Genomic DNA, 22,147 nt, shown 5'->3' with positions numbered 1-22,147 from the left:
GCTGCATTATAAATGGTCGCTGTACATAATGTGGCTTCCTCAAAAGAGGAGAGCAACCTTCATATTGAATCAGGTCCACAGGGACATTTTCTCGTCTCCTTCTACAACCAGAGGAGTCGGCCCATGCCGGCCATTAAAAAGGCCTTGAATATGAAGCACTTCTGCATTGAGTTCATTTGTCAAGAAATGCTGAAAGATCCAATCAGACTCTGTGGCGCAGTGGTTCTGGTACAGGTTTGATCTTTATCTTTTAATGTTGTGTTTCAAACCAGTGAGCAGCACCACAGAAGAGCCGGGACACATCGGATAGGGAACCAAGCACCCGATCGCCGACCGCGTGCAAATGGGGGATCAACCAAGCTGAACGGGAGCCAGCATAAATATTCCATTAGGATTCTCATCCATTATCCACACATTACACAGGGCCCATTATCTTGCATAAACATCACCGTGCAGGTGTGTTCCGGCCCAGCAGAGCAGAGCTTCAATTTCAGTGTCAACTCCGCAGCAACATGAAAAATACAAATGAAAATAATCACACAGCCCGTCTGACTGCGAGCACATTATAGCTGGGATGACACTTTGCTCATAATGATGCTGCGAGCCAGGTACCAAGGGAGCAATGAAAGACCAGATAATTAACTCGAGGTCCAAGCAAATAAGACATATTCTGATAAATTATTCAGTATTTTCAGGCGGATTAATGCACTCCCTGCTCATATTGCAAGCAGCACGAAAGCGACACACTGAAACACAAGCAGCTCTTTGCTGTTCGATTCATCACCGCGAGGGTTTGTTTGCACGCGGACACGCAGTGTGGATTCAAGGGTTGTACACTTTAGTGCAGCACAACAGAGTAGATCCTCTTTACTTGGTGGATATGATAGCAAGATAATCTAGCTGGAAAATGCGTGCTAACTTGAAAACGTTGCTTCTTTTTTTTAGAGATAAGTATTTCATAAAAGGACAAACATATGATAATATGTACAGTGATAAGAATACGGTGCGTTGCTTTAAACAAACTGTATAAGAGTTCAAAAGGACAAGCTTAAATATCTCCAGCGATCAAATGTAACTTTAAGCTTGTATATTAAGCCAAAAACATCATACATTGTAGTTAAACTTTTTGTACATTGTAGTTTTGAGCATAGTTAATACTTTTTTCTTTTGATACTAGGAATTATATGATATGACTTGATCATATAGAACCGACCTAGACTTTATTATTACCTATGGACTTAGTTTGGAGTTTTTGAATTTGCATGCTATATTTGCACATTTTCATTTTATTGCTACTGCTGGACAACAATTTCCTTCTGTGTTATCTTTATTATCCTCAAACCCCCCCCCTCAATACTCAATATACTAGTATTGCTACTTTTACTGCAGTCAACGCTTTTACACCTAAGCGCAGAGACAGGCCAGTGCAAGGGTTAAGTCCCTTGTTGCCATGGAGACAAAGCCAGCGGTCGCCGCTTGACAGGCGCGTGGAACCAGCCACAGGGCGGACAGGGGGAGGGGCCATAGCGGAGAGGGGCGGGTGATGTGAGAAGGGGCGTACGCGGACAGCATAAGAGGCGGGGTGACGTATGATAGTCCGCGCTCATTGGTCAGAATGACATCACGTTGTAAGTGTGGAACGCAAATACACGGAGTGTCTGTGCCCCCGCCCCCTGCCCCCCCTCCCGTCCCGTGCTCGGCTCTCTCGCTGCCCGCTCGCCTCCCCCTGAGCCACCCTGGAAATGGTGTAGAACGCCAGGGAAGAAACAGCCCGAGGGACCGCGGCCAGAGAGACGCGCGCGCGGCTTCACGGCTCCCGCGACGAAAGGTGAGCGACGCCGAGGCTTGATTCTCCGTGCAGCGTGTCCCGCTCGGGCGGGCGGTTCAGTCGCCGTGTTTCGGAACGCTCGAAGTTAAAGGGTCGCATTTAGCTAACGTCTTCCCGGGGCCCCAAAACAACAACAACAACAGCAGCAGCAGCAGCAGCAGTTAGCTCGCTAACGTTGTTTGACGGCCGAGTTTAACGTGACGTGTCTCCGTATGGCGAACTGGTAAAACCGGAGTCAGCGGTGTGAATAACAGCCCGACTAGCTCCAGCCTAGCTAGCGCCGTGGAGGAATTCAGGACCCGCGAGCAAGGAGAACGTGGGAATGGTTTACCAGCGCGCGAGGAAAGCGTGGCGGTTTGAGGTTATGGCCCCTGCGACCACTGTTAAGTCGGCGTGAATCTCCTCCCGACTTACGCCGCGTGCTTCTTTGAATGTCTGTTAAAAGTTAGCCATGTGCTCGCTAGAAGGACTCATGGTCCCAAAGGTCACGGCCCGTGGCCCCGGAGGAGGAGTCATGTTGGAAAGTGGAGGTCATCCCCCCGGTAATGCATTAGAGCTGGAATAGTGTGTCCGTGACCCCGCAGTGACCTGAATGTGGTCCAAATAACAACCTGTGTGTGTGTGGGTGTGGGTGTGTGTGTGTGTGTGTGTGTGTGTGTGTGGTTATTCACACTGTGTGGTCATGTCCCTGTTTATGCACCTGGACGGCAAATATCTCTCTTTTCCAATATGGATCCTCCATTATTTCTCTTGCTTTGTTTATTTTTCCAGAGTGCAAGACAACATATTCACATTTTGCATGTTTTTCCCAGCAAATCGCAGTGAATTGCAAAGACGGCAAGTTTTCTAGGAAATCTGCAGGAGCTTTTTGACTTGACTCCTACACGTGGGTCTGCAGAAAGCATTTGTAATCCAGCAGAGACGTCACATTGCAGTAGATTAAGGCGGATCAGCGAAAACAACCAGTGCTGAACTTCTACCGGCCGAGTCAAATGCATAGATTAAAATATTTAATATTAGTACTCTGCGGAACGTCAAGGTCAAGTAAGGTTCACCAAAATGATCCATGAGTCACATGCCACTCCTCCTCAGATGCTGGATTGAGGACATTTGTAGATTGTTAAAAATGAGCGACAAAAGTGATGCAATGGTGCCACAAAGCTCATTTGGGAACAAACTACAGGCACGCGGGCCGGGCTCCTAACGGGCACCGCGAGCCGTGGACTTGTGGTTAACCCACTTTGCCACGACCGTGGTTTCTCACGCTTATTTAACGTGGATATCCTAAAGCAAATGAGGTCAGACAGCCGCTTTACAACGTGATGCCTGATGACCCATTACGCTCCACAGGCCCGTTTGGAACCGCTGAGTGGTCAAAGCTATCGGGGGGGGGGGTGTTAATTACAGGGAGACGCTTGCTTTAGCCACTTAAAGAATGACAAGCGGTTGTCATAGAATATTGTGACTAATTTTTATGGGTGAGAGACATAGTGTGGGAACGTCACATATTCATTTTTGTAGCTGACAGCTGGTCGATTTCATGAAGCTGTCACGTGCCATTTATCCCAGCGAAAAGAAAAGGCTGATTTGTTTACTTGATACAGTGTGAGCCACACTTGTTTGATGGCATATTTGCATGTGAAATAAGACTCTCCCTTGTCTGTACTAATTACCTCCAAAATGGCTTTGATTCAGATGCATCATCTAACATCCATTTTACCTGAAACCTACAGTAAACTTTTCTCACCTAAACTCAGCTTTTCACAACCGTGAACCTAGGAAGCGCCAGACAAAATGTCAGATCAGCTCAAAGAGCCGCCCGACCCGTTGAGGACCTTTGTACCCGCATCGGGGGAACAAGCTCGGAGACGATTAGGTCGACCTTTGCATCTGCTTCTAATGGGATGAAACGCGGGATATTGTTTGGCATAACATCCATACTTTCTACCATCATTAGAGCATCATTTCCCTCTTTGTAGTCCATAGAAAGCTAATAAAGCAAAAACATCGCATGCTAGTAGTAAGTCACGGGCCCCCGGGGCCCCCGAGGCTTAGCAGATAACGATTGAGCCTCTGGAGGCGGTGACGCGCTGCTTCTTTCCGTGCCGCCGCCGCCGGGTCTCGGGCTCGATCCTGACCCATTTCATGTCCCGAGAGAGACGCCTCTGAGGCGGCCCCCGATAGAGCCGCCCGGGTTGAAGCGCGCTGCTAATCTGCCAGAACTATTTAACTCTGGTATTTATAGATCAGCGCGGGGGAGAATCTTTCCTTTTCCTTTTCTTTTTTTTATCTGTGTGTCGCTCCTGTTGGCTCCTCCTGTGTCTATTTTATTTTGAGAGCTGTTAAGAGTCCAGTCGCTAGAGCTGGCAAGACTAAAGACACATTTTTATTCACCGGCCTTTTCAGCTCCAGTCATTTGTTCAGTTTGTTCCATATCGCTGGTTGTAGACAAATATATTTGAAAGTCATTTCATAGCACTTGGACCTCTTAAGCTGTTTAAATGTGGTGTATAAATGTACTTAACTACTATTACAACAACAACAATGATAATTTAATGAATAAGCTTGAAGGTAACTAGGGGTTTGTGTGTGTGTTTAAGTGTGCGTCGTGTAGTGACGAGAACGTTCCGACGTTCAAACAAATCCTGTTAAGTTTTCTGACTTTCTTTTTCTTTATTTTTTTATAAATGATTGTTATTATATTCAACGTTTTCACTGTGTGTTCTTTTAGAAAAAGGTTTGAAAATGAATGCTTTTTAAAAATCTGATAAATTGGAAAAATAATCGACTGATTAATGGTTTATGCGAATAATCGTTAGTTGCAGCGCTCCCTAAATGAAGCCAAAGACGACCCGAGCCCTGTGGGGAGGGCAAAGTGAAAGCAGGGTTTTGTATCCTCACAGCGGGAGTCTTGTGTTTGTAGTCAGAATGGTGCGTGTACACACACACACACACACACACACACACTTAACCTAGAAGGCCGCAGCGTGTCTTTGTGCCCGTCCAGTCAGCTGTGGACGGCGAGGTTCGACCTCTGAGTCAGACGGCTCAATTACCCGAGTGATTTGGCCTCGGGATCCGATCTGTCACCCTTAAGCATCGGATCCGCATGACTCGAGTTCATTCGACATGATTACTACTATTTGAATTTAAAAATCTGTGTTGAAAACATTGTTGTTTTTTAGAGAACACACATTAGAATCTATAAATGTCTCCTTTCTGTCGACTGACTTAATATTTTGACGTGTGACTCATACAGCACATGCTTTGTTTCTATATTTTTTTTGTATTCGTGTAATTTGGTGACATTGCAGTAACAATGCTCTCCCTGAGGACCAGCGTGGATGCTCAAAATATTTTAATAAATTAAGGATGACAAATATTCACATCATGCAGTTTGTGCATTTTTCATAAGTCAGCCTGCATGTTTTTTTTCTGCATCTTGTGTAGCTCATTTGTCACTTGACATGTTTTTTTTTTGTTTCATTTTTAAAAGTTTTCAGACGAATCCTAATGAGACTGGAGTTGCCTTTGATGTAGACGTCTGAGAGCACGACTCACACGGTGCCCGGATCATTTATAATTAACTGCTCCCACCGAGAGCTCGTTTGGTGTCGGCATTCTTTAAAATTAATAATGAGCCTGGATGCTCTTTGAACAAAAGGTGGCCGGGGCTTATTTGTTTTTAAAGGCCCCTTTGCGCCTCGCTTCACCGCCAGCGCGCTCGGTTTCATCCCAAAGTCCCGGGGCTTTCAGATATTGACGTCTCATCATCAAGCAACTCGCGTCACTCTGAGCCAGCACCGTCCCTTTTTTTGTTTTAATTTTTAATTTTATTCTTCTTGTTTTGATCCGTCAGTCAGAGTGTGAGACCCGAGGCTTGAGAGCTTGGCTGCACCGCCTGCTAATCTATATGCTAATGAGAAGATGATAATCAATGCGGATCATGCATGGCTGGCCCCAATCAATACCACGTTTGCACCAGCAAACGGTTCAAATGGCTACATTTCATCCAGCCAGACGGTTGGGTGACGGGGGGCGAAGCATGCCGCCGTCCCCCGGTTTATCCAACATATCTCACACGAATTAATTCATTTTAGAGAGGTGTTCAGATGCCGCTGCAGAGCCGTCCCGTTTCAATTTAGGGAGACTATTGCTATTTCTAGACTTATTGTTTAGCATTTAATTCGAGTAGGTGGTTTTAATGCTTTCCTGCTGCTACCTCATTGATCCAGAGGTGTATCTTTAGTTGAGTTTGGGCTTTAATGGTGCCTGGATGCACCGTGCGGCAGCTGGATCACGTTTTTGTCTTCCTCACAGGGATTAACTGGCTATTGGGTGCCCGGAGTTACTGCTGCTTGCTGAACGGTATGATGGAAGATTGTCCCGCTTACTGCTTGTTTGTGAGGATGCAGCTTTCTACGACTTCTCCTGTCAATCTTCAAATGGGGGGGGGAACTGGAACAGAGTTTTCTCTTTTCAGCCAGACTAAACAAAATAAAGCATATGCCAGTCATTACCCTGGATTAAACCAAGTAGTCCACCTTATGTTGGAGGGTTTAAGCACCCTAAAACCATCATTCAGGCAGAAGCAAAGGGGGAGGGGAAGCACCGGGGAAAATCATTACCATCATCTTCATTAGAGAGGATCCCGCTGACCAATGAGCACGCTGCTCTGCACGGGGATTCCATCAGCACCCCGTTGGCTGTCGCTAGGATACCAAATAATCAGGAGGCGGCCCGCGGCCTGGTTGGTGGAGTGGGGTGTTGATGCTGGAGCGACAAGCCTCGCTGTGTGTTGGGGGGTAGAGGAAAGGTGCTGTGCTTTTTTTGGGGGGGGGGGGAGGAGGAAGGGGGACGACAAGGAAGCACGTTTGCATTCGCACACGCGCTCGCTCACTCACTCACTCGGTCGGGCAGACAAAGAGGAGCAGCATCCTGCAGGAGGACCGCACGCTCCCGGGGGATGGGGCATCATACCCCTGCTTCGCGCTGGGGGGGCCGCAGGAGGTAGGAGCACCAGGGTTAGTGTGGGGGCTTTGTCTCAGCAGCAGAGTACCCCCTTCACACGCACACAATTGTCAGGATCTCATGGCTGTTAAAGCCATTAGCCCACACCAATCGATCCGCGTGGCGCTGGAGGACCGCTGGAGGACCGCTGGAGGACCGCTGGAGGCTGCGGTACTTCCTGCCGGTGATCTCTGATCTGCAGGGATGGAAAGCCGGTCCGTCCGGCCGCTCATATCCCGCAGACACGAGTCTGGCAGGGGCTTCTTTTGCGGGGGGGAGAGGGGGGGTGTGTGTGTAACGTCAGCTTCAGGAGACCAATATGTCCTCTTGTGAGGTGTTGTGATGCTGGTGCTTTGATTGGTTTGGCTTCTCCACGGACCATCTCACAAGCCATGATTGTAAACGTGAGGGTAAGGATGGAAGCGTGTGTGTGTGGGAGGGGGGGGGTTCTCTATTGCATCTCTTCTCTTATGGATGGCTGACTGCTCTCTGAAAGACGGGGAGTGAAGGCCAGAGGGGATTCCCTCCCCTTTCCTCGTCTAATGACGGCGCGCTGGCAGCGCCGGCGCTTTGTTTACAACCCAGGAGTCGCATAGAGATCAACTTTTGACAGGCACGGATGAACGTGACCACAGTTTCCTTTGGTTTTTCTGGCTTTAGATAATATATTCTGCTAAATCTGATTTCAGTTTAGTTTGGTCTTGATTGGGGTGTTTTATTTAAAACATTCTTGTTTCACTGAGGGACCCCAGACATGCTTGGAAGTCAGAAGATGACTTTTTATTTTACTTTTTTTAAATCGTTCAATGTTATTTATTATATAATTGCCTAATTGAGCGGCCATAGTTTACGTCCAAAGCCCAATTCTATAAATAAAAGGGCAACCTGACAAACAACACATTCCAGTCCCTTTGCCCTCCAGTGATTGACTCGTCTGCTTTTGCCATCTCAAAGAATAACACTTGGTTTAGTCAGAGTGCAGCGTGTTCCCAAGTCTGCTTTGTGGCATAAGTGGGCTGTAGAGCGTTGCTTTGGCCCCGGCCCCTAATCCGTTCAAAAGAATAATGAGGAGGAGGAGCAGCAGGAGGAAATAGCTTAAGAAATGCAACATGGCGGCAGCATTGCTCCTTATTTAATTACTTCCATCACACCCTCTTTCCACTCTAAGCCTCAATCTGCTCACTCAACCTTCACCCCTCACTTGCTCAAACTCCCTTACAGCCCCCCCCCCCCCCCCCCTTAACTTAATGCTTACACCCTTAACCTCAAGGCTAGAAATTCCATCCTCCCCGTTTTGGCCTCTATTTTCAGCTGTTACATCAGCTGTCGTGGCGCGTAAATCCCCCGTGCCGTACACACTCATTAATCCCACCAGCATCTCACCCCCCACACCCCCATCTGAGCTCTGCTTTGATCAAAGACCTCTGGACTCTCTCTGTATTGTTAGAACAAAACTCCATCTCCTCCCGTCCTCTTCGCCCTCCACCCTCCCGTCATGTTCCTCCGTCTCGGTGCTGATGGAGAGCAGGGATTTAAAAAAAAAAAAACATTTCTTCAGTTCTTTTTCTGGAACAACAATGTTTATCTTCTGAACTTTGTGCTTGTTAAGAAGGAGACTAGTCTAGGAAATAGCCTTTTCATAAAAACAAATATTTAGTTGCCTGCATCATGTCTTTAGTGGGGTTTTGATGGGTGTGAGTTTAGTCATCACAGCAGCCCCCGCTGCCTTCCCAATTAACTCACTCAACGTGTGCGTTCCTCCACTTTTTAAGATGTAATCTAGAGAGGCCGCTAATGTTTGCCAGCCACGCTGCCCTGAATGCCTGGGCATTTTCCCGCGTTGCCCCTAACCGGCTTTGTGGTGCCAGGCCGGACTTTTTGCTTTTTGCAGAGTGATGTCATAGTCTTTGTTTAGGTGTTGTGTTTCAGAACAGGCTGTTTGTGATCACAGCGCTGAAGTAGTCAGCTCGTAATTTTAGACTTTATGTTCCTGCTAAGAATGTGTGCATGAAAATATTCTACCAGCTGGCGCTTTACTTTTGGTATGTATTTCAGCGAGTTATTTTCCACATAGCGCATTCTCCTTGTAACATATGACAGGAAACAGAATATCTCATACCTTAAACCCTTTAATAAACCACAAATTGAATCTACTCATTGCAGATTACTACAGCATAAAAATAATCGCCAGATGCAGCTCTGCACACTCACTTCCCTTGTGATTTCTTTATCCGATCAAAACTTCTTGGCAGTGATGCTGGTGTCTCATTTCCTCAGCGTAGCTCAGATGCAGTTCTGCTTCTGCTAACGAGGACCGTCGTTTCCTTGTTTCTACGCATTCAGCCATTAATCGGATGAAATAAATAGTCTCTCGGTTTGCAGGGTACACAGTAGAAAGTACACAGTACGGCGGCGTTCTCATGTGGTCTCCTCCCGTACTCGTCCTCAGGCACAGGAGAGCCATTCAGAAGAGTCGGGGGTCAAAGGTGAGACGAGCAGAGGGCACCATGGAGAGCGAGCCCGGGGCCCACGCCGCCGCGGCCAACAGCGCCGCCGCGGCCTCCTCCAGCAGCACCACCGCCGCCGCTGCCAGCAGTAGCGGTACCTCCAGCAACGCTGCTGCTACTTCTACCACTTCCAGTGGTAGTAGCATTAGCAACAGTAGCACCAGCAGTAGTACCACAGCAGGAAGACCGGCCGCGCCTCAGATATCCGTTTACAGCGGGATGGCCGATCGACAAACCGTGCAGGTGAGCTTCTTGTGTTGGTGGTCGGCTTCATGACTCATCCGGGTGTGTGTGTGTGTGTGTGTGTGTGTGTGTCTGTGTGCGTGACGGATGCCATAACTGTAGATAGTAAAAAAAAACAGCCAACAGTGTGCCGTGTGACTTCAGCGGAAGTCGTGTTGCATCTCTGCTACCAATTTGACAGCCCCTTTTTCAAGGAGAGGTTTTGTGGCGGACCACAGGTCAACGTCCTCTCTGGTTACTTGGCAACCAGGAAGAGGGCACTTCCAGAGTTATTTTGGGAGGTTTAGCTCTGCTATAAGTTAGGAGTCTCATGCAGACAATGGTAGTAGGAACAGGTTTATATACCGATGTACATCCACCGTCTTGGATGTGCTGCAGCAGCAGCAGCAGCAGCAGCAGCAGTAGTGTAACGCATGTTCCATCACATAACCAGAGCCCTCTGACTCACCCCCCCCCCCGCAGGTGTTCCAGCAGGCGCTGCACAGGCCGAACACGGCGGCGCAGTACCTGCAGCAGATGTACGCGGCTCAGCAGCAGCACCTGATGTTGCAAACTCTCCAGCAGCAGCACAACCTCAGCGCGGCTCAGCTCCAGAGCCTGGCCACCGTGCAGCAGGTCGGCAAGAACCGCCCTCCCCTCGCCGCGCTGATGTTCTTATTGTTGTTGTATTGTTTTTGGAAATTGCCCATTATTTTGTCTTCTTGTGCGATAGGCCAGTATTGCGGCGGGCCGACAAAGCTCTTCACAGAACGGCACTTCCTCCCAGCAAACGGCATCCACTCAGGCGACGGTAGGGGCAGCTTTTAAGTGTCTCTCTGTCCATTAGGCCGTCATGGAACTAACTAGATTCTACCAACAAGATGCTTTCAGGAAACGTGGCGCCGCGCTAGCTGCGCTCCTCCTCTTTCAGGAGAAGTTTAAGTGCATGTCACTAACGTATTTCCCCCCCTCTTCCCCCTCAGTGCATAACACGCCTTATTTCCCTGGTCCCCCCCCCCCGCAGATCAACCTGACGACCTCCCCGGCTGCCGCTCAGCTGATCAGCCGGGCCCAGAGCATCAGCTCGACCCCCACCAGTATTTCCCAGCAGGCCGTGCTGCTGGGCAGCCCATCCAGCCCCACGTTCACCGCCAGCCAGGCGCAGATGTACCTGCGCGCACAGATGGTGAGACCACTGCCAGCGTAGCCACTAGCACATTTACACCAGGAAATGTACATTATTTATGGTTTAAATGCACGTTTGTATGAAACGCATCATCGTATATTTTGATTTTATCGGCCTATTTATGTTCCTGGTTGTCCGTTCCAACCCGGCCGTCACTTGTTGTGTGCTCTCCAGGCGCAGCAGAACAACCTGGTGCAGGTGGCCAGGAGTCTGGGCCGCGCTGTTCCTCTGTCCCAGCAGCTCATCTTCACTCCAACAGCCACGGTGACGGCCGTTCAGTCCGAGAGCTCCACGCAGACCTCCTCACAGGTCGGTCACAAAACCAACAAGTATTGTTATAAACTACTACTAAACTTTATTCGACAAATTGAAATCTAGAAGTGGGTTTCGAATGTCCAATTATTGACTTTTCTACACATTATCTTTCAAGTGAGAAATGTTTACCACCTGCAGCAATGAGTTCTTAAACATAATTTCTACATACTGTTCTGCTGTGATGTAAAGTACATCTGCATTCATTTTCTAATAAACACAGTCCTCACATACTGACAGTCTCTGTCCCTTTTTAACCCACTCAATTGCTCATCTCCCATCATTCTGCCCCTTCAAGAATCAGGTCCAGAACCTGGTGATGCGCGGGCAGCAGGGGGCGACCTCGTCCTCCTCTCAGACTCAGACCCTGCAGGCTCTCAGTCTGAAGCAGAGCCCCGTCTCCATCCAGCCCGCCTCGCTGATCAAGAACCCCGGGCAAGCGCCGCCGCAGGCCTCCGCGGGAGGAAAGGCCGCCCCCTCCGACGGCTCGTTTGAAGCGGGCAGGAAGGGCGACGGCGCGGCGGTCACAGAAGCCCGAGCCATAAACATGAGCCGCAGCGTCACCGGCGCTCAGCCCCTCATCGCTCCAGGTACGCGCAGTCCGGAAGGTCGTGGCTGAACGCTTCAGTCCCCTGTTACACATCTAAAGACCTCATGCACGTTCCGGACTGGTAACAAGACATCCAGGACCTCCAGATAGAAAGTCCCCATGACTTTGCTGATGACTATAATAGAACACCCGCTAAACATGGCTGCAGGCTCTTCTCCGTGGGTTAAGCTGAGCGTCTCCGCTGGTTACAAAGGAGCAAATGACGCTCTGAAGAGACACCGACACTCCAGAGGAAGTTTAATTAAACTGCCGAGTTTCCCCCCAGCTGCCGCATGCTTCTTCTCTGAAACAGATGTACGGTTTTTTTTTTTAACCCTTGAAATAGATGTGGGGGCTCCAGGCAGCTGCAGCATATGCAGGAGAAACGTGCTCTTGTGTTTATCGTAAGATGAGGGGAATCTTTATCCGTGCCTGCACCAGAAACCCCTTGTTTGCAGGATAAAGACCCTTCTGATGCATTATACCATTTAGAAAATAGTCTTGATATGACATTTTGTGTGTGTGGTTTGGATGATTGGAGCGACTACGTCGTGCTTTTTGTTGCAGTAATGGTTGCACATATAATGAAAGGATGGAAGCTGAGAATCTGGCTAAACGCTGTCTGGGAAGAGTTTACATGGGTTGCCATAGCAGCAGGCCATAAGGGAGAGACGCTGGGGAGTTGATTCACTGTGGATGTGCAGAACGGAGAGAGGCCGTATGGAGGGCTCATGGGATTCTAGAATAAAAGCTTTGATTCGACTGACGGGGATCAGGTTTTTGGTTTTGAATTGAAGGCTGGAAAAACCCGGAAAACGGGTCTGACAGAGGCTCTGAAACACAATGTTGGCGTTTGTCGTCACTTTAGTGTAAAAAAACAACAACAAACTAACAAATCACAGAGCAGTGTTTAAAAAAACACACTTTAACTCTTCTTAACTCAACGTCAACTGATCCACCACATATTTTATATTCTACTCACTATTGAGTAATCCACTCCTCTTTTTGTTGATCGGATGTCTCTCATATAAAGCGCCCTTGTGGCGTGCGATTTGGTTTGTCTCCCTGAGGACAAAGAACAAACCTGAAGTGTGAAGAATGTGTTTGGTGAACGTGAGCCGAAGCAGCAGCAGCAGCCAAGGGAGCATGCGGACTCTCCGGGAGTTTCCAGGGCCCCGTGATACTGACCCATCAGGAGGGATCAGTGCAACGACACACAGATCTACGCCCACTCACTACAGAGGGGCGCGGACACCACATCCGTAGGCTTCTATGACTGCGTGTGCGTGTGTGTGTGTGTGTGTGTGTGTGTGTGTGTGTGTGTGTGTGTGTGTGTGTGTGGGAGGCGGCTCGTCATCCCGGCCCTTATTGCCAACACTTTGAGGGGGGATAGCAGTTAAATGAATTCCTCAGTCTTTGGGTCCTTCCAAGACCTCTCTGTGGTTCTCACATATTCGATTTAATAGCACGAGAAAACAGAAACAACCCGAGCTGTGAAGAGGTCTTTTAGGTAGATATTCACCTGAAGTGCTTCAGGCTAACATCACACTGCAGGATTCCCCGTCCCAGGTGCATATTTATCCCCCCTCTGAATATTAAAAATAGTTTTGTTTTCTACTCGACGTGTGAGAAGCGGCGTCTCCTGGAGCCTCAGCGGGAACAATGGCAATCTGGATAGAAGCGTCTCCTTCCCAGCCTGCGGTTGATGCCTCACAGGGAAACTTTGCAACCCACACAGAACATCATGGAGGCAGGGATCTTTCCATATTGGATTTATACAGGGCTTTTTTAACATCTCCATTACACACCTCCTTGTTCACACTAGCAGTAAGAATGAGTGCATTAGTGAAGGAGCACTCTGGGGGGAGGGGGGGGGGGGGGCGTTCCTTCGCCTCGGGCTGCTCCTGCTGAGCCGCTCAGACGAGGGGGACCCGCTTGTTGCGGCGGGTCGGGTTCTGAGGTCACGATGTGTTTGTAGCCCCGCTGGCACTGACGGGCCGTTGTGAAGCAATTTGTGAATAGTGGTTTCCCCCGAGTACCTTTTTCAAGAGCTCTTACTAGTTCATCCTGTGGATGCGAGGAGCACAGGTGAAGAGAAAGCTCCCAAATGGGCTCTTTGAGTGTTGAGTGGACAGTTTGGAGTGTTTTTGAATGATTATATATATATATATATATATATATATATATAATTATACACACAAGCCTCTTTGTTTGTATGAGTGACCTCTTTAGAGAGGATGTATTTGATGAGGTAATGTAATGTGTTGCAGATTTGGCCTTACTTACATATTCATCTGAACAACGTTTTAGATTTAATTGTTGGGTCTGTCACACAATGAATCAAGAGACAAAGATGTGAAATATAAAGAAATTTAAGTTTTGCATTTGTTAAAGGAATTAATGAGAGAGTCAAAAGTCAAATTCGTTACTTTGTTTCAGCACAATTGATCAAAAATTTCAATTCAGTAAATTTATTACAACATTTATTTAGTATGCATAGGAAGAATGACTGCAGATGATCACATGATTTAAGTACATGTGCAATTCATTTAAATCCCATCTGAACTGGTAAGCGGCGTTTATCAGAATAAAAGCCATTATGTGAATTCACCAAAGGTCATTAAAATGAACGCCACACTGATTGTGCTTTGACTGTTCTCATGTTTCCGTGGCCACATTGCCATAAATGTTCAGAGAGGAGCGTACGTTAATAAGCCTCTTCTGCCAGTCATACACATCAGTGTCGCCTGTCGTTCCAGCATACACGCACATCCAGCCACACTCCCTGGTGCAGCAGCACAAGCAGCAGCAGCAGCAGCAGTTTGTGGTCCATCAGAGTCCAGCCTCCCAGAGGGCCGCGGGCCAGCTGCTGCAGACCGCCTCCATTCAACCATCGCAGCACCCGGTGCCCGTCCTGCCCAAACCGGCTCCCCACCAGCCCGCCACGCCCAGCCAGCAGGCCACCATCTTCCACTCCACCATCAGCCCCCACGCCCTCCACTCCTCCCTCAACCACGCCAAGGCCCAGCCCGTCCAGCTCACCGCCATCAACCTTCAGATCCATCCGACGGTGAGTTTGTCGTCGTCGACCGATGGCGTTAAAAAGGCACAGATGGATTTGGGTGTGAAAGCAGGCCGGCGGCTTTGTTTTCTTTCTTCGCCAATAAACGTCAGCGTTTCAGAGTTGGTTCACACGGAAAACTCAGTGTTTCTGAAGCTGAAGCGTGGGGAATAATCTTTCATCATCGTTCTCCCAGTTTTAGTGTCAAAAATTCGTAATCAAAGCTGTTTACTGACGGTTCCCAGATGATGCATCCGACTCTCTGGTAATCCCCTGACTTTTGGTATAGGAGTACCATGACGTTGACACTGGACGTCGTAAACACATTGAACAATCATTTTTATCCCCCCCCCCTCCCCCCCAACAGGCTACATTGTATCACTCTGGTGATCCCCTGACTTTCCCTCAACCAAGTGCTGCTAGCTCGGCTCTAAACTCATAGTCTTGTTTCAAAATGATTTACTTTATTAGGCAATGCTTGGGGACATACATTTTTTGTAATGATTATAATTTCTAATATATATCCATAGGGTAGTAATGGGAAAGTATCTCTCTTTAAGTAACAGTGAATCCATTGTGGGTTTCCAGCATTGCATATATTTTATATTCATTTGTTTTTGTTTCTAAAGGAACATTATGTTTGGTTCTACTCATCATCTCTTTTTTTTCTTTTGTGGAATCTAGTAGAAATGAAAACACCCACCGAATCGACTCCTACTCCGAGACATACGTGCTGAGAAAACACAATCTTCTGAGTTGGGGATTACTGCTCTAATGCTTTCCCACTGGCGTAATACTTTCCCACTTGTGGGATAATTCCCAAACCTCAGGCTCCTTTGTACCGTTTGAGTCACTGACATTAAAAGTGCCTGAAGCGTCTCCGATTCCTCACGTTTCCACCCTTCATCCTCTCTGTCTGGTCCCAGCCCTCCCGACAGGCTCAGGACTGCAAAGATAAGCCGACCTCGCTGGTGGTCCGGGAGACGTGTCCGGCCCCAGCGCCACCGCAGCCCCCGCCGCAACAGCAGCCCCCGCCGCAGCAGCAACCTGCGCCATCGCCATCGCAGCCCGCCAAACCGGCCGAGCAGCCCAAGGCCCCCCCGGCTGCACCAGCCGTTCGGCCACAAGGTAACGACTCGCCCTGATTCGAGCCAACTTGTGAGCCGCCGGCACCAGAATGTTTTAAACACACCGGTTCACCGTGTTTCCCACAATGCAGTGGGGGCGGGGGGGCGTTGCGGTCATGTGTTGTTTACAACTATTTACATACACAAGGGTGATTGTAATGAAGCAATGTAAAGGTTTATGGGTGTGAGGTTGGAACTTTTTCGTCTACATAAGACCTCGTGGATGCTTTGGTAGTGAACAGCTGTGATGGATCAGAAGAACCAACGTTTCTGAGCTTTGGACATGCTGCTTTATATTGTTGTCTGCCGGTTGTTTTGGGATGAAAGCGATTAAGTGCGTTTCTAATAGCTGATTCCTGGTCAGCAGCACATCGCCATGCAGCAGCCATTCTCTTCTTGCTGGGCACCAAATATTGACTCTGATCAGTTTCTATAGTGATAATTCTCCCAAAATGTTGGAAATGGGGCTGATGTTGTGTTTCTTGTAAAATGAAACACCGTGTGGACCACAGATGGCGGTTTAGTGCACACGGAGTTGGGTGCTGTGCTCCCCACCAGAGAAGGAAACCATTTGAATCCACAGTCTGCAGGGGCCGGTGACGATGGGCACGAATGCTCAGCTCTTTCCTTTTTGGAAAATGTAACAAAAGCCGTTTTTCAGTCCAATTGTACTTGCTGAGTATTACTGCTTTCCAGCTCCAAGGACATCTGACACTCTTGTCACTGCTCTTCAAGTACTCGAGTGGTAGTTAGAACATTCTGAGGAGCAGGCATTGTTTAACAGATTCAAGACGCAGTGATCACGCAGTGATGTCATTTCCCGCGTATTAGTTCTGGGTCTTTGGAGTCAAGTCATTCGCACTGCGAGCCAAACCGAGCAGCGAACCATGCTAGCGTGCTAGTGGTAGCATGCTAACGTGCTAACATGCTAATGTTAGCATGCTAACGTGCTAGCCGCGGTGGGAGGAAACAGGGAGGCGGACCCCGGTGTCAAAGCCTCTCTTTAGCGGCGCTGCAGCTCAAACCTCAGCCTCAAACAGCAGCTGCCGCGGGTCGGTGCGCGCGCGCGGGTGTGCGTGTGTGTCGTGGATCATAATAATAACAATAATAACAACAACTACTACGTGCAACCCCGCACATGTTTTCTCTGTGACCACGGCGGAAGTCGGTAAGAGATGCGAGTCCAAGCTCAACTGTCACGAAGCGTCGCGTCTAACTTTTGCTTCGCGGGGTTTGAGAGAAATGACGAGAGACGGTTGATCGATCGCGGGATCGATCCGCGATAGATCCGCGATGCCTCGTGGATGTGCTGTTCGATCTCTGCTGAGGTCCAGCTGTTGTCGGACGAGGTGATTTAAATCCGCAGCTGGAAACGACTGGAAGTCCTTTTGAATAATATGACTGAAAGGCTGTAATGGGATTATATAAAGTGGGACAGATGATTTAAAGTTTAAAGACATCAAGAGTTTGATTATCTGAATGTATTTTAAAGTGAGTTAAGGGGGATTTACCCTCCTAGATTCTGCATTGCTTCTGAATGATTCTGTATTGATTTTGAAATGTGATTTAGGATTGCAGGAAATTATTTATTTTATTGTTAATTAATTAACCAAACTAGTATCAACATATCTGAATTTCAAACCATTAAATGTCAGAAAATGAATTCTTATAACAGAATTTCTTTTCAGTTTACCCTCACAAATGTTTTTTTTTTCAATTTAAAACCGCTGATTATCTTCTTGATTAATTGCCTATAAAATGTCTTAAGACGGCATGCTTATCTAAATAAAAAAATAATTTAAAAAAGTCCAAAACCTCAAAATGTTCACTCTCCTGCAAAAGTGTCACTTGCCTGAAAAACAGCATTCAATGAATCAGCGGTTATTATTCTTCACTCCATTGAGCAGCTCTCTCCTGCACTGACGTTGACGGTGCGGTGTTCATATCTCATTTCTCTCTTAAGCTGTAGGGGTCTCGACCAAGAGGCCGAGCGCCTCACCAGGGACGCCCCCCCGGGCCATGACCTCGGGGAACGACAGCGAGGCGCCCGCCGTGACGGGCAGCGCGCCGCAGAACGGGGAGACCAAGCCGCCGCAGGCCATCGTCAAGCCCCAGGTCCTCACGCACGTCATCGAGGGCTTCGTCATCCAGGAGGGGGCCGAGCCGTTCCCAGTGTGTGTGAGTGCACCCCCCCCCCCCCCCCCCTCTGTTAACTACCCCCGGTCTGTTACCAGCAGACGTGATAAACAAACGAAGCCAAATCGGAGCAAACCCCCCCCCCCCAACCCCCCCCCCCCCCGCAGGGAGCCACAGCTCCTCTGATACCACCATCACTGCTGTGAGGTTAGAGCGCAAAAGATGAGGGTGGAGAGGGGGGGGGGGGTGGTTATACCCAGAAGATGACTACACACAGAAAAGTAAACGTTGAACTGAACAACGTTAGCGTTTCTTTTCTTTAGGGCTCACTGCCCCCTAGTGGACGGTTGTTGTAAATGCTCTGTGTGCAGTATTTACATGTAGTGGACAAACGACTTTCTACGTCACAAAGACATTTCAATTCAATTGTCGTTTATGTCCGTTTAATTAGTTGTTGGAGTTTATATATTCTAATGGATGTTGTTGTGGAAGTGTTTCTTCTTTTGAAAAAAATGCCACATCTTAAATTACCCGTTATTATCTGACTAGTGGTGCAAAAACCCTTGACAATTAAATTAAAACGACATTAAACCAAGAAAAGATGAGCCTGTTCACATTCGAGATGCCCATCTGTTCTCTGATTGAATCTCGATTATCACAAATGTTGCAGATTACATTTACTGTTGCTTAACCAACTGTTTCAGCCTTAATGAAGCAAATGTCGTTCTCCAGTATCTCCATATAAATGTCTGCATCCCGTAATGCGTGGAGGAGATTGGTTACAATCCGGTAGCCAGAGGGCGTTGTTATTCTAGTTCTCGGGGTGGACACGCGGAAGTGTTTGGTCACCGTAGTGTGACGTCTCCCTCCAAGAAGCTCCTTCCTGTCCCCCGCTTCCCTCCACGCCGGATCTGTGAGCGCGTCTTCTTCCCGTCACCAGGTGGAGCGTCTGCCCATTCTCATCGACAGCCCGAAGAAGCCGGACCACCAGCTGTCCTCGGACCCCGAAAGGACCCCCGCCAGCCACGCAGCCAACAGCGACTCCGAGCCCGAGGACATGAACCCGCCAGGTGAGACAAAAGGTCTCCTGATTACTGCTATTGGGGAACTGAATATTTAGAGCCTGTTTGTTGTTTTAAATGCTGCAGAAAAAGAGCAAGAGCCCAAACTGACGTGTGAATACTGCGGATGGGTCGACTTCGCCTTCACGTTCAAGGGCTCTAAAAGATTCTGCTCCATGGTTTGTGCCAAGAGGCAAGTCGTCCCCCCCCCCCCTTTTTTTAAATTCATATATTTATTGAATGTCGACAAAGGAGCGCTCTAAACGCGCACCTTCTGCCCGACAGGTACAACGTCGGCTGCACGAAGCGCATCGGCCTCTTCCGCCCGGAAAGGAGCAAATCCACGAATCGCTGGCGGCGAAGATCTCCGGGTCGCTCCAGCGTGGTGGCGAAGAAGCAGGTACACACACACACACACACACACGTCCACTTTCATCAAACTTCATCGACGCTTTGAGTCCCATCAGACGCCGATTCTGTGCACATTCAAGTAGTCTTTCAGCATTTTTGTCAGAGCCCGACTATGTGCCCTCGGCCTTTAAATGGCCACATGGTACGTTCAGTTTACTGGTGACCAACACGAGCAGCGAGGCGTTAATGGAGACGTCTAACACTTCTTCTCTCTTCAGAAGCTGCCCCCCTCCCCGCGGCAGGCTCAGGGCGGCTCCGTGTCCTCCCCGCATCCCTCGCAGCCCAGCCAGGAGGAGTCCAGCCCGTGTTCGGACATGTCGAGCTACGAGGAGCCGCCGTCGCCCATGTCGGCGGCCAGCTCGGGGCCCCCGCCCCCCGCCCCGGCGGCGTCGGCTCAGGTCCCCGCCCACCGCCACCCGAGCAGGGCCTCGGACCAGGACGTCCGAGACGCACCTTCGCCCTGTCGGCGTTTCTTACCCAACGACCCCACCAGGTGGAACGTGGAGGAGGTCTCAGAGTTCATCCGCTCGCTGCCAGGTGAGAGAAGTTAGCGATACGGACACACACACACACACACACACACAGCTAACTCCTTCCTCTGCTGGCAGGTTGTCAGGAGATAGCGGACGAGTTCCGCTCTCAGGAGATCGACGGACAGGCCCTGCTCCTGTTGAAGGAGGACCACCTGATGAGCACCATGAACATTAAACTGGGACCGGCCCTCAAGATCTTCGCACGCATCAACCTGCTCAAGGACTCTTAGCAGTAACGAGCGCATGTCACACAGAGAGAGAGAGAGAGAGAGAGAGAGAGAGAGAGCTTAGAATATTCCTCATGATCATATTGCGACTGTGGGGGTCACGGACTGACTGCACAACGACCTTCGCCTCCTCCCCACCGCTGGACTGGGTCCCTTCAACAATGCGAGGGGTGTCGGCTTTGACTTTCGCTGCACTGATGGCCGTTATTAATGATAATATTATTACTATTATTGTTAGTTGGTCTGTGTTTACATGCACTCACAGGGAGTAAAATTAGAAGCCACAGCGGAGCTTGTGCTGATACTAACATGCAACGCTGCATCTTTATGCCTGATCTGGATAAAGCACAAGGCACGGTAGCGCTAGATATAAATGCATTAGGGCTGTTAATAATGGGCCTCAAATGACCTGTATTCGCTTTTTAAGAAACGCATATAGGACCGCCATATGAAACTGTTTCGTATCCAAACTGGTTGCAAGTTTTGAGCTGATATTTTAGTCAGTCGCGTGTGTTCTATTTATATACTTAACCTACATTTTCACCTTAAAGTGCACGCAGAACACACGGCAGTCAGACTGCTGTTGGATCCGTCCGAGCTGATGTGGACGTGGCTCACGTGGCGTCGTGATCAGATCACAGCCTCCCATAATGCAGCGGGGCATCTCTTCACCCGAGACGTGGGTACTTATCTCGCATTGTAAGATCTCATCATAATCAGGGCACCACTTTGATAACAATGGCGCTTATTCATACCAGGTGTGGACGCTGAGGACGTTTGGTGCAGATTAGTTTCTTAATAACTGGTGTAAATGAGATTCTTGGATTCGGGGAAAAGAAATGAAACTAACTGCCAAACTGCCACAACGTTGTTACTGAGAGTGTGAATTAGTTTTTCTACTATTAGAGATGTTATTCTGTGCTTTTTTGTCCGTGTGAATGAAAGCGAGCTGCTTCTCTCTTTGTTGCTGGGGGGCCGGGAGCAGAGAACCAACCCCTTTCATTCTGCTTTACTCGGTAGGTGCGGCTTTGTCTTTTTCTCACAATGACACTCGAATGAAACCGTTTTTGGCATCGATTTCCTTTTTCGCGAGGAACTGTCCGATTTCCCCCCCTCCGCCCCCCCCCGTGGATTTAAAATGGGCTTAAAAATGATTTTTGCTCCGCTTTTTCAAAACGCGACATTGATCTCCCGGACTCTGTCTCATAGGAAGAGTCCGTTATCTGAGCAACAATCGGGGTGCTCTGCTCTCTTTTCACACAGCCGGACCTTTGGCACTTATTTTCATTTTAATTTGCTTTATTGGTATGAGACACTCCGCCTGAAGTGAGAGCAGAATGTGTGCAGCAGTGCAAACACGTTTGTGTACAAAGCAGCTCTTTGCGTTCTTTAAGTTATGCTCTTTATTTTTAAACAGAAATTTAATGGTGTTCCAATTTTTGAAATATGCAAATGTATAAATATCAATATGGAGTTTTTAATGTTTTTTTTTGTTCTTCGAATTAAATGTTTTAATCTATTTGTATTTTGTGGCTGTGACAAAACGTCATTTTTGTTTCATATTGCTTTGTCAAATGCTTGTATTTATCGAAACAGTTTGTTACACAACATTTTGCAATTAAAAATAATTTGCAATACAATTCTGTCTTTGTGAATGAAAATCTGTTTCAATTTCTCATTCTCTTCTCAAAGGCAGAATAAATGACTCTAAATCCAAACCGTTTACAAACTGTCAATAATAGAAAAATGAACACTAAACGTCAAAAAACACATCTTTACAAAAGAATAAACCGAAAAGCAGATGCAGCATCATTTATTGGTCTGTGTCTTCAGAGACACTTTATATTTGGATATTGAAGGGACCGACACGTAGCGCGTTGACACGAGGTCAGGGACGCGGTTTATGGGGATTAAAGCGGATGTTTTTGTGTACCTTC

General features: G+C 48.3%; 1 protein-coding gene across 2 annotated transcripts; it reads left to right on the top strand.

Annotated features, from left to right (window-relative positions):
* Window positions 1–1,690: 1,690 nt before the first annotated feature.
* phc2b (polyhomeotic homolog 2b (Drosophila)) lies at window positions 1,691–21,837 on the top strand. Of its 2 annotated transcripts, none has more exons than XM_037491024.2 (15): window positions 1,691–1,828; window positions 9,288–9,588; window positions 10,051–10,203; window positions 10,301–10,378; window positions 10,592–10,753; window positions 10,928–11,062; window positions 11,364–11,655; window positions 14,414–14,724; window positions 15,642–15,843; window positions 17,806–18,020; window positions 18,919–19,048; window positions 19,127–19,232; window positions 19,325–19,439; window positions 19,669–19,987; window positions 20,059–21,837. In XM_037491024.2, the coding sequence occupies exons 2-15, from the start codon at window positions 9,346–9,348 to the stop codon at window positions 20,211–20,213; spliced, it is 2,616 nt and encodes an 871-aa protein (XP_037346921.2). In that variant the 5' UTR covers window positions 1,691–1,828; window positions 9,288–9,345; the 3' UTR covers window positions 20,214–21,837. The 2 variants fall into 2 exon arrangements, with proteins under 2 accessions (XP_037346921.2, XP_037346920.2); XM_037491023.2 differs by lacking the exon at window positions 1,691–1,828 and adding an exon at window positions 6,676–6,838.
* The last annotated feature ends 310 nt before the right edge of the window (window positions 21,838–22,147 follow it).

Source organism: Pungitius pungitius, chromosome 8 (genome assembly GCF_949316345.1).
Source record: "Pungitius pungitius chromosome 8, fPunPun2.1, whole genome shotgun sequence".
Lineage (NCBI taxonomy): Eukaryota > Metazoa > Chordata > Actinopteri > Perciformes > Gasterosteidae > Pungitius > Pungitius pungitius.
This window is presented reverse-complemented; position numbering and strand designations above follow the sequence as displayed.